General features: G+C 38.1%; 1 protein-coding gene across 2 annotated transcripts in view; it reads left to right on the top strand.

Annotated features, from left to right (window-relative positions):
• FYB1 (FYN binding protein 1) overlaps positions 1-13,303 on the top strand; it is a 124,490-nt gene that overhangs the window by 48,050 nt on the left and 63,137 nt on the right. For both annotated transcript variants that reach the window (XM_084629147.1, XM_084629146.1), the window contains exon 2: positions 6,278-7,445. In XM_084629147.1, the coding sequence (XP_084485273.1) occupies positions 6,278-7,445 (1,168 nt within the window). The remainder of the gene's footprint in view (positions 1-6,277; positions 7,446-13,303) is intronic.

Here is a 13,303-nt window from a genome sequence, read left to right as displayed (position 1 = left end):
AAAAAAATTAATTACACTTCTAACAATAGAATACCAATTGAAATTTATTAAATATTTTTGGATGTTTTTCTACATTTTCAATATTGATTTCAATTACAACACAGAATACAAAGTGCACAGTGCTCACAGTGTAATATTTTTATTACAAATATATGCACTTTAAAAATGATAAAAGAAATAGTATTTTTCAGTTCACCTCATACAAGTACTGAAGTGAAAGCTCTTTATTGTGAAAGTGTAACTTACAAATGCAGATTTTTTTTTTTTTGGTTACATAACTGCACTCAAAAACAAAACAGTGTAAAATCTTAGAACCTACAAGGCCCCTCAGTCCTACTTCTTATTCTGCCAATCGCTAAGACAAAACAAGTTTGTTTACATTGACAGGAGATACTGCTGCCTGCTTCTTATTTACAATATCACCTGCAAATGAGAACCGGCATTTGCACGGCATTGTTGTAGCTGGCGTTGCAAGATATTTACGTGCCAGATGCGCTAAAGATTCATATATCCCTTCATGCTTCAACCACCATTCCAGAGGACATGCTTCCATGCTGATGATGGGTTCTGCTTGATAATGATCCAAAGCAGTGTGGACCGACACATGTTTATTTTCATCATCTGAGTCAGATGCCACCAGCAGAAGGTTGATTTTCTTTTTTGGTGGTTTGGGTTCTGTAGTTTCCGCATCAGAATGTTGCTCTTTTAAGACTTCTAAAAGCATGCTCCATACCTCGTCCCTCTCAGATTTTTGACGGCACTTCAGATTCTTAAACTTTGGGTTGAGTGCTGTAACTATTTTTAGAAATCTCACATTGGTATCTTCTTTGTGTTTTGTCAAATCTGCTGTGAAAGTGTTCTTAAAATGAACATATGCTAGGTCATCATCAGAGACTGCTATAACATGAAATATATGCAGAATGTGGGAAAAACACAGCAGGAGACATACAATTCTCCCCCGCAAGGAGTTCAGTCACAAATTTAATTGACACATTTTTTTTTTAACGAGCATCATCAATATGGAAGCATGTCCTCTGGAGTGGTGGCTGAAGCATGAAGGGGCATACGAATGTTTAGCGTATCTGGCATATAAATACCTTGCAATGCCGGCTACAACAGTGCCATGTGAATGCCTGTTCTCACTTTCAGGTGACGCTGTAAACAAGAAGCAGGCAGCATTATCTCCTGCAAATTGTAACCAACTTTGTTTGTCTGAGTGATTGGCTGACCAAGAAGTAGGACTGAGTGGACTTGTAGGTGCTAAAGTTTTACATTGTTTTATTTTTGAATGCAGTTGGTTTTTTTACATAATTCTACATTTGTAAGTTCAACTTTCATGGTAAAGAGATTGCACTACAGTACTTGTATGAGGTGAATTGAAAAATACAATTTTTTTATTTTTTACAGTGCAAATATCTGTAATCAAAAATAAATATAAAGTGAGCACTGTACACTTTGTATTCTGCATTGTAATTGAAATTAATATATTTGAAAATGTAGTAAACATCTCATAATATTTAAAATAAATGGTATTCTATTGTTCGCGCGATTAATCGTGATTAATTTTTTTAATCGCTTGACAGCCCAAGTAGGAATAACAAACAAGGCCTCCACAACTTGAAATCATAATAAAAAATCAAAGAGAAAAAGATTCTTGTTCTGTTACCTTGACTACTAAAAACAAGTAAGAAAGGACATATAGTTAATTGTGTCTCCTTGCTGCACATGCTCAGTCACCACTCTCTCTTCTCTTTGCAGAGCTTGCATTCATGTATGAAGAGGGTAAGAATGCTTGTTTGTTCAAAGCACAATAGAACTCCAGGGTAGAGTTTACAGATGGAAGGACCTATTATGCAAGGTGCTGAATTCCCCCAACCTCTAATGAATTCAGCAGGAGGCAGGAGCACCCAACACCTTAGGGGAGGAGCTCAGCACTTCACAGTCCCCTAGTGTATTTAGTTAAATTATTGAAAGGGTTTCAGGATATTCCCTTCCATTTTTCAATTGATAGCCATTGTGTTTCAGAGTTGGAATGAGGACACAGCTGAGTACCTAATTTTCTAATGCATGTATAAAGGGAAAGTTTTGGTTTCCTACAGAGCAAACACGTACTATTCTATTACGTTTATTTGTTCTCGATGTATTGAATACTGAATCTGATTTGCTGGTTTGGGTTCTTTTAGCTTTGATAATGTGAAAGAAAAAATTATACATGAGGTTATGAAGACATGTTGAATTTGATCAAAAGCTCAGTGAAATCCATGAAAAGACTCTCTGAATCCAATGGGCTTTGGATGAAGCCCATAGTGAAAATATTACTGTAGCCATATGTTAACTTGGCTTAACTTCTGTTCCTGGAAAGATAATGGAGAAAATAATTAAGCAATCAATTTGCAAAAATATAGAGGATAATAAGGTGTTAAGTAACAGTCAAAATGGATTTATCAAGAACAAATCATGTCAAACCAACCTGATAGATTTCTTTGACAGGATAACAAGCCTTGTGGATGGGGGGAAGTGGTAGATGTGGTGTATCTCAACTTTAGTAAAGCTTTTGATACTGTCTCACGTGACCTTCTCATAAACAAACTCGGAAAATGCAACCTAGAGGGAGTTACTATAAGGTGGGTACAAAACTGGTTGGAAAACCATTCTCAGAGAGTAGTTATCAGTGGTTCACAGTCACGTTGGAAGGGCATCACAAGTGCGGTCCTACAGGGATCAGTTCTGGGTCCAGTTCTATTCAATATCTTCATCAATGATTTAGATAATGGTATAGAGAGTATACTTATAAAGTTTGCAGACAATACCAAACTGGGAGGGGTTGCAAGATTAAAATTCCAAATGATCTGGACAAACTGGAGAAATAGTCTATATAAATAGGATGAAATAAGGACAAACACAAAGTACTCCCCTTATCAAGGAACATTCAGTTGCACACATACAAAATGGGAAATGACTGCCTAGGAAGGAGTACTGCGGAAAGGGATCTGGGGGTTATAGTGGACCATAAGCTAAATATGAGTCAACAGTGTAATACTGTTGCAAAAAAAGCGAACATCATTCTGGGAGGTATTAGCAGGAGCGTTGTAAGCAAGATCTGAGAAGTAATTCTTCCGCTTTACTCTGCTCTGAGTAGGCCTCAACTGGAGTATTGTGTCCAGTTCTGGGCACCACATTTCAGGAAAGATGTGGACAGAGAAGAGCAACAAAAATGATTAAAGGTCTAGAAAACATGACCTATGAGAGAAGATTGAAAAAATTGGGTTTGTTTAGTCTGGAAAAGAGAAGACTGAGAGGAGACATGATAACAGTTTTCAAGTACATAAAAGGTTGTTACAAGGAGGAGGGAGAAAAAATGTTCTTCTGAACCTCTGAGGATAGGACAAGAAGCAATGGGCTTAAATTGCAGAAAGGGAAGTTTAGGTTGGACTTTAGGAAACACTTCCTAACTGTAAGGGTGGTTAAGCACTGGAATCAATTGCCTAGTGAGGTTGTGTAATCTCCATCATTGGAAATTTTTAAGAGCAGGTTAGACAAATACCTGTCAGGAATGGTCTAGATAATACTTAGTCCTGCCATGAGTGTAGGGGACTGGACTAGATGACCTCCCAAGGTCCCTTCCAGTCCTTTGATTCTGTTAGGTGAATGATTTATTACGTTTTGAAAGCATATATAAATGTAGTAAGTGCTGCCTATTGCAAAGACCCAGAAGACTCACAAAGGGAATTAGCAAAGCACTGTGCCCAAATAATATGAGAACAAATTACCATGAATAATGCAAACCAAAATAATCTGTATTATTTAAATCAGATGGAATATGGCAAATACTGTTATCCTGCCATTGAAAACATCCTTCCACTGAAGGTGTACTATGGAAGGCAGAAGTATTGTATCTTCCCCCTGAAGCACCTGGCATTGGCCATTTTCTGAATACAGAATACTGAGCTAGATGGACCATTGGTCTGACCCAGTATAGCCATTCTTACATTCTTATCTTCGATTTACAAGGAGTTTATTTGCAGCAATTCATCTCGGCCTCAGTTTGGTAGGATTTGGAATTTTTTTCCATATGGTTTGTCTTTTTAATAAAAGATGCTCCAGAAATTTTATTTCATCAAGACCTCAGATTTAAACAGAAAAAGCTTTTTTATTAGCAGCCAGATTTCCAACACCTGTTGGAAAGAGCTATGGTAAGATTCTGTGACCGGCTCGTATCTGTGAGCTTCACATTACTGTCATTTAACACGGTATGATTATAGGGATCAATTTAAATGGCCACGTGTGAATTGCTACGTGTGTAAATGGCCACATCTCTGATTGCTAGGATTCTATTGCAAAGTTTTTAAAATATGTGTATTGTGACATAAATAGGGCAATATTAAAAAGTGTAGTGAGGACAGAGACCGGGGAGCCAGAACGCCTGGGTTCTATTTGTGGCTCTGATATTAATTTCTCTTTCCATTGAGCAAATCAGTGCTCGTTGAAGCTTTTAGTCTGGTAACTACACGCATGTTCATAGTAGTTAGTTTAAACCAGGTATTATCTCTAGGGAATGTGAACTTCCTCCCTTTCCTGCATAAGCAAGAGAGCTGTACAGAGATAACAATGGGGTGCTTTAAGGCTGAAGTTTGTCTATCTATATTCTTAAACAACACCCACATTAGTTCACTTTCTGTATTATTTAAGTGACTGCACAGTACAGTATATAAACTGTGTGGAATGACTAAATGTCTGATGCCATTAAAAGGATAGGGGAGAAATGCAGAAAAACTAAATCCAGAAATACCTAGCTAGAATGATTCATAAACAGTTCATCTAATTCATTGCAATAACATGGTAGGCAAAAGCAGTGGATAACCCTGATTCAGTGTGTGTTGTGCATGTAGGTTAATTTATTATCAGAATTAAACATAACTAGCACAGTGTGAATCTAAAGAAAACTGTTCTACTGCCCACTGTTATTGAGGGTGAGAGAACAAACTGCACATAGGTAACTCTTCTATCTCCTTCAAAAATTCTGAGTTTTGTTCAGCCCTTTGCCTCGGTACGGAAGTTATGCTGTATTGTTCTGTGCAGTGATATTCCTTTGTTTGCAGACAACTCACACATCACCCCACATTTTAGAATGGTAAACGCTGCACTTTAACTTTGAGGCTAATAAATGGTGATAACCGAATGCGCAAACAAAACAGTTCCCATTTCAAATAGTCTGCACATCTGGTAGCATATGCCCCCATATTTGCTGTAGCAAGTATGTTTTAGGAGACAGTCTCTCATGAGCCATTCTTTCCAAGGGTATCCTTGATATAGACTTCTCGGAGATTGAATCTTACCCCCAGTGCCAGGATCTGGGGTAGAAAAAGGGGTGTGAGATAAGGCAGTTCACTCATTGCTTCCTCCTTTTCCAGAATTACATAGAACCTTCAGTATAGTATGGCCTATGTGTGTCATGCATTTGTGCTCATTTCACATCTGGGGCTTGATCCTGCAAGGTGCTGAGCAGAGTTGATAAAATAAACAAACAAAACCTGGGCTTTTTAACAATCAGAAATCTTCACCAAAACAAAATGTTTTTGGTATGCATGGGGGTTGGGTTTGCTTTTTCTTTCTAATTTTTTTCAAGAAAGCAGGAGGAAAAAAACCCCGTTTGGTGTATACAGTATTTCAACCCCTCCCCGCCCATTTTGTCCCTCGGTTTCCTCCCCACCTCATCCGTCCCCCTTTTTCAGTGGCAAAATAGAAAAGAAAAAATAGAGAAAGGGGAGGGGAGGGGAGAAAAAAGGAGGGGGAAGGAAAACTGAAAAAACAAAATCCCAGAGAGTTCCAGTTAACACAAAATCGTTGGCAAGATAACACTATGTATATTATCTGGGCCCTAAACCAGCTTAATCTGACTGATGAGCCTAATTTTTATTTAGCGATGTTATTTACAGAATTAAGGAGAGGTTTATGTATAATGTGGCACTTCCAGTTTCTGCAAATAAAAAGAAAAGAAGAACAGAGATTACAATAACAGCACAGTAGCTACAGAACCACTCAGCAAAAAAAAATGTCTGAACTGAAAACTCTGAAAAAATGTTTAACCACGGCAAAGATATAACAAAACACTCAACTTCTTTAGCCATACAGGAAGATATGTCACAATATCTCCCCAACCAATCAGTAGTGCTGCAAGCCTCAGACCAGGAAACCCTTTAAAGTACAGTATATGTGAACATTGCAACTAAGACTTCTCACTTGCTGCTCTTTCTTTTTTTGTTCTTTCTGGCTGTAGAATGGCAAGGCAGATGTGAAGTCCCTCATGGCGAAATTTAACACTGGTAACAACCCATCAGAGGACATTTCGGTTAGCAATCAACCCTTCAAAATCCCAGGACAACCTTCATCTTCAGGACTACAGGCAAGGAAAGCTGCACTTGAGAAATTTACCAGTCCTCCTTCAGGTCCCAATACCTTTCACAAGTCTGCATCTCCTAAACCGTCATTTGGAGTAAAACCTTCTATTGAAGATAAAACAGAAAGGGATCCAAAACCTCCCTATCTGAAACATAACCCTGTGGCACACAAGTTCGGGTCTCCAGTTAATGCAGCTAACAGAGAAGCTGATGGAAAAGCTGGAGTCCCTAAATATCTGGGTCCTAAAGCCACTGAACTGTCAAAAGAAGAACCCAAGCCTATGTTTCCAAAACCTTCTGTAAACAAGTTCCTTAGCTCTACTGCCCAGGAGAATGACATAAAGCCGCCAGGACCTAAGCCGAATTTTAATTCTGCATCACAAGAGAGTGAGCCAAAACCAGCATTCCCCAAACTAGCTGGGGTTAAAGAAAAGTTCATTGCTGCATCACAAGAAAATGACCCCAAGCCTCTTTTCCCTAAACCACCCCTTGGGCAAAAACCTTCTCTAAATCCTGATGTCTCCCACCACGAAGATATTTCCAATAGACATGCTTTTCTGACTAAGGGATCTTCAGGCTCTCTAGGCCCAAAACCAAAAATACATTCATTTAAATTACCAAAGGAAACAGCAGAAAACAGCAGTAATGGAACCGATTCCCCAGGTGGTCATTTTCCTACTGTGACTCTGAAATCTATTGGTAATCGGAGCACCCCAAGCTCTCTTGCTTATGCAGGACAGGTCCCAAAAAATGTTGAAGAAAAGACTGAAGATAATAGATCGGGGGTCGCCAAGAATATTTTCCTCAGTAAAATTAATCAGGAAGATTCTGGTCCAACTCCTCCTAAATTCCTCAAGCCAACTGCCAAGCTTGCTGCAGGAGGACCATTGGGCAGCTTCCGTGAGAGAGAAGAGGGAGACAAGAATTCTACAACTCCCAAGCGCAAAGCATTACCTCCATTATTTAAATTGGGCCAGCCTCCCCAAAAGCCCAGCAGACCCCCAACTGTGGAGCTGGAAAGATTCCGAAAAAATAGTGCAAGAGACAGTGAGTCCTTTTTTTATCTTATTTTATGTATTGATTTACTACTTAATTAATTAGGGTAAAATTTCCCATGGTGTTCAGGACAGTGTAAGGCCTGTGCATCACGCCAATCCCACTTAAGCCTTTCATTTGCAAGTGTTGTCCCCTGCACAGGGCAAAACCTACTGAAAGCAAGAGAAAAATAGTTGCAAAATAAAAATCATTTGATTCTTCCAATTATTACCCAGTGGAGAAGGTGCATCTTCTTTAATTTGTGTATTTGTTTCTGAAAATTGCTTAGATGTGGTTATAACTTGAATCAAATATTTCAAGTATTTCTTCTATGAGGCTTTTATTTTCTGTTTGCTTAAAATGAGGCGTTGTCGTAAAATGTCCTTTTTCGCAAAGCAATTTCCTGGTGGAGATGGGTAGCTAAATAGCTACATGTGTTAGATACACTGTGGTTTGTCATTTTAAATGCCCAAACGTTTGTGTGGTTACTTAAGGTCAATGCATGAATCTGAGAGCACCTTTTTAAAATGTATCTATAAAGATGGGCCTTAAGCAAAACCTCAGAATCAAGTGTCCTCCAAATTTGGAGCTGTTTGAAATTCAGATCCAGATCTGAATACAGATTTCACAAACAGCTTCCAGGCTAGATCATCTGCTCGTGTAAATCATTGTGTCACTACTGGCTTCAATGGAGCTATGCTGATTTATATCAGCTAAAGATCTGGCTCATTTTTTATGAAGAAGCAAGAACCTCTGAATTTTTTGGCAATAGTAATCCCAATCTGAATTTCGAGGCTTGTGATCACCTATACATAAATACCGAGACAGCTTTATACAGAGAGCCTCTGCAAACATGCCTCCAGTATTTGTGAGTACCAGCCTGTCACTGTCTAAAATACAGAGCTGTGTGCATGCAATCATTGTCTTGTGCAAAATAAGTAATGTTGGCTCTGGTTGCGCAAGGAGTTCTGCATGGATAGACCCCTTCCCTCTCACTGGTGCACTTGCAGCACCTGGGCAGGTGCATATAAATTGCTCTTTTTCAGATACAGTTTTGCACACCAAAACAGGTGTGCCTGCCATTGCTGCAGGTTGGATTTTCTGAGACTCTGGAAAATGTGTCACCCACTAAGGCCAAACATTCAAAATATGTGTACCTAAAAGTTAGGCTCCTAAATCCATATAAGCAGAAGTTGTCAGATTTTCAAATGTATTGAACACCCTTAGTTTCTATGGAAGTCACCCAGGTTTGAAATTGTTGGTTTAAGGTATCTTTCTATATAGTGACTGCAAGCACTTTCTCTGAACTAATCCCGTGCATCTCAGTGTTGTCAACTCTCACAATTTATTGCAAATCTTGCAATAATTGATGTTTCTCTTAAAGCCTGAGCTCCAGGAGTCAAGTGATTAGTCAAGAATCTCAGCTTTCATTTTTAAAAAAGAACGTTTCTCTCCCTCCTGGTTTAAGAGAAAAGCTGCAAAACTTGACCCAAGTGTACTCTGAGGGCTTAGGAAGATAAATAAAAAAACACCAAATTTATTATTATTTTTTAAAATATGACATTTTAATTCAATCTCATGATCTTTCTGGGCTTGTTTTATGAATTTTGAATGCTTGTTAGTAATACTGGCACAGTGAGCTTTCGGGTTATGTCACACAGATTAATAATTACAATAATACTTTGAATTCTCTAGCATTCTTTGGCTGAAGACTTCAACTCATTTCACAAACAGGTAAAGCTCTGTGTGAGGTGGTTAAGCTGTATGAGTGTAAGTCACTTTTTACACTAATGGTTTGCACTGGTGCAGCTACATCAATGTAATTATGATGGTGCAAAAAGGCCCATTGTAGACATGGGTCTACAAGCCCCATTGCCTTTGTTACTTTCATATTTAGAACACTGCATTGCATGCTTTTTGTGGTATTTGTTTTTACATACTGCTGAATGCACATAAACAAAATGTTATGCCCAGATGAAGACTCCATAGAGAAAAGAATTCAGAGTGGTGAGGTGAGTCCATTGATGATAAAAGCCATGTTATGAACACAGAGTATGGGTGCAACATTATATTCAGCTAATTCCTTCAGTGCTGAGTTCATGCTGAAGCTTGGCTAATTAAAGTGCACAATCTTATCAGTCACTACATTCTGGTTTTCCTGTGTAACTGTATTTTTTAAGTGTTTTCATTAATTCATTGCATGGGCCAAATCTTCATCTATGTGACAGTGTAGAGAACACTGTTTAAGTTAGTGACACTATAAATTGTGAAAAGCACTCAGAGAGATCAATCAAAAACAACAGCAGAATTACTAACCAGTGTTAAAAAAAATTAGGAATCAGGCCCCAAAAAGATCAAGGAATTTTAAAAGAATAATAAATATGAGGTTCATCATATTTGTCTCTGTTTTCTGAGCTGTCAGGGTGCTCTCAGGTCATGTTTTCAAGCTTTCCTCTGCAACCACCGGGGCTAGAAATCTAATTTTTAATAAATGATTTGGGTTTTGATCCTGCACTTGGCTCCACATGGGTGCAAAGGTTCAACCATGCATACCAGCTTGCATGATCAGAGACTTCATTTGTAGACTCTTTGGTGAAGAGTCCATGTGATCGTACTAGTGCTGTCAAGTGCCTCAAATATGCTGTAATAATAATAGTAATAAAACTATGTCGAAGCAAAATTACTAGCTTCCAATAGGTACCACTAATATCCTTGTAGGTTGCTCAACATACCTTGTACTTGAGGATGGATGGGTGAGTTCTTAGGTAGCTTAAATTAAAATAACTCCTGGAAAAATTAGTTTTCAAGTAAACAGATCATTCATAGCTGTTGGACTTCCTGGGATAGTAGCTTTGCAACAGTGTCATCATTTTTACTTTCTGCATCCCATTGGCACCTTTTTGCTCTGGGATTTACTTCTGTGATTTTGGGTGCTGAGTAAGCAGAGAACGAGCAAACTTGCTGGCAAACCACTGTGGTATTATCCACTAATGCCATTCCCACTTAGAGTGAAATACAGCGCAGTCTATTATCAGTTCAGTCGTAAATCATAGGTACTCTATTGGCTTTCCATAGTCAGATGATAATAATAACAATAATAATTATTAGTGAGTACCCAAAAGTGTGCTAGGACTTCACAAAAACAAGTAAAAACACGGTCCTTTCCCCCAAAAAATTGACAGCCTAAGTCTTCAACCCTGCAACTGATTGCACAGAGGAAGTCCTGCACCTGTGGCTTCATGTGGGTAGAGATGTTCACCCATGTGAAATCAGTTGCAGGATAAGATCCTAAATACCTCAAAGACCTTCCTTTTCTCTACCCTGTGAATGAAGAGCATTTGTGCTTTTGAACATTAGTTGCAGAACTGAAAGGCAATGAGTATGAATCAGTTAGGAGGGAGGGCATTTAGGGTACCTCTCCTATTTCTCCTTTTAATTTAAAGAAAAATTACTTCACAGAGATGACGCTTTCTGAAGCAAATTACCTGAGAAGAAAAGAAGGATAAAGGAAATGTTACAAAAGTTGTTGTAATCACTGTATTTAACTGCAGGTGGGAATAAATAACTAAAAAGCAGCAATAATCATAATCATGAATATTTTTGTTATAGGCCCAGTCAATATTGAGACCTCATTGTGCTAGGTGCTGTACAAACACATACCCTGCCCTGAAGAACTTACGGTCTAAGGGTATGTCTACACATCAACTGGGAAGTGAGATTCCCAGCTCGGGTTGAGAGACGTGTTAGCTCTGCTTGAGCTAACATATTGAAAATAGCAGTGGCAGCTCAGGCTAGTTGCCCAAGAACAATCCCCCCTGATTCCCTGGGTGCATAGTCGGGGGGCTAGCACATGCTGTCACCCATGCTGTCATGGCCACACTGTTTTTTTAACATGCTAGCTTTAGCAGTGCTAGCTTGTGTACATCTACCCTAGCTCAGAATTACACCCCTCAGCTACTGTGTGGACAAACCCTAAATGGATACAACAGCCAAAGAGTGGAAGGGGGAGGGGAGGAAGGCACAGAGAGCTGCCCAAAATCACAGATTGGCAGATTAAATAATTAACAATCAAATAAGATAATAAAATAATATGACACTATCTTAACTGTCTGATGCACAATATATTGGAGCAAAGGGAATGCAGTTCTGATTCGAGTTCAAAACAAAACAGTGACTTGCAAAGTTGTACATTTTTTTTATTTTAGTTATTTAAAATAGGTCACTATTAAAATAGCAACTTTGTTTAAAAAAATAGAACATACTAGAGTTGGTCAAAAGTCTTAAAATCTGATTTGTGAATATTTTTATACATAAAAGCATCAAGTTAGGTGTCCTGTTCTTCTTCAAGTAATTCATTATTTATGAGTATTCAGATAATGATCAGGTAATCATAAAAATGTGAATCAATTTCACAAACTGAATTCAATGGAACTATGCAATGGAATAAACTTACTCATGTGCATGTATGTTTGCAGGATCAGGACCTAAGGGATTACTACCGGGGGGTTTTGTTTGCTTGATTGGTAGGTTTTGGTTTTTGTTACCTCACTGCTAGAAAGGGAAAATATATATATATATAATAGCACAGGTATAAATAGAACAAAAATATATGGTAAGAAAAGAAGTTTCACTTGAAACAGAAATATCAATTTCTAAAACAATTGAAGCTTAAAAAAAAAAAAAAGCAAAAACTCCAACAGGCATTTTATCAGAGACCATAGTTTTGTTTTTAGTATCTAATAGAAGAGATCACATCTGTCATACAACATGCCACAAAGTCTTGGCTGAAAGAGTTCTCAGACCAACAGTGCTGTAGCAACAAGTGTCACAGACTGCCTCAATCTTGGTTACCTCGTCATTTCAGATAGATAAAATATCCTGCCATACATTTAAAAATATTCATGAAGTATACATGACTGATTGGGCCAGTTGACATTGGCAGGGATTTGACCTAAGTGATCTGGAGGTCTTTTCCATCTCTAGATTCCATGATTTTATGTTAATCATCATTATTATTATTATTATTTATTATTTATTATCCATAAATTTAAAGTGTGGAAGTGAAAAACAAGATTTGAGCTGAAATTTTTGCCTCACAGACGTACTAATAAATCTAATATTTGTCCACATGACTATGTATACACTGCTGTTACTTCAGTCAGCTGAGTTACTTTTGATTTACAGTGGTTTAACTGAGAGAAGAATTTGTCCCTTTGTTATTATGTGTGACTCCTAGTGGAAAGCAAGTTGTCGGTTATGTTAGTGAATGAAAGAGCCCAAAGGCTTCTGCTTCCAGATGTGTATTGGGCTATAACATTTTATATCTCTAAGGACCAGGAGAATCAGATTTTAAAGCTCCTGGCAAATATGACTCATTTCAAAGCCATGTTATAAAATTACCATGAAAACCATCATAATGTAAAGTGTGTGATGGGATACAGTGTATCTGGTGCAATGGAAAGCTGTAGTCCCTTAAGCAATTAAAATAGAAAGGGGTGGACTTTTTCCCACATGCTATGCCATTACTTAGTTACTTTCTGAGAAAATCAGTCCATATAAAGTTTTCAGTATAACCTGCAGGGAGGAGGAGATTGGTCATCTAGACGTGCCTGAAATCATCAAACCAGAAGTTTATGATTGCTTGGGTTGGAATTTGGGTCACAAACTCATAACTTTTTAGTTCCAAACCTCTCTAACCATGATTATATTGCCACATAAAAGCAGGACAATGTTAATGTAACTGGTGGTTAAAATAGAAATATTAAAGTGATGAGGCCTGTGCTCTCGGGATAAATTTGGTGAAGAATGAAATCCTCGAAGAACTGGTTAGGGGCATCTCTGATATCAGAACTATGGTGGTCACACAGGTA

This window comes from Lepidochelys olivacea (assembly GCF_965140295.1).
Source record: "Lepidochelys olivacea isolate rLepOli2 genome assembly, chromosome: 5".
NCBI lineage: Eukaryota > Metazoa > Chordata > Testudines > Cheloniidae > Lepidochelys > Lepidochelys olivacea.
The sequence above is the reverse complement of the archived record's forward strand: the minus strand, read 5'-3'. Positions and strand labels throughout refer to the sequence as shown.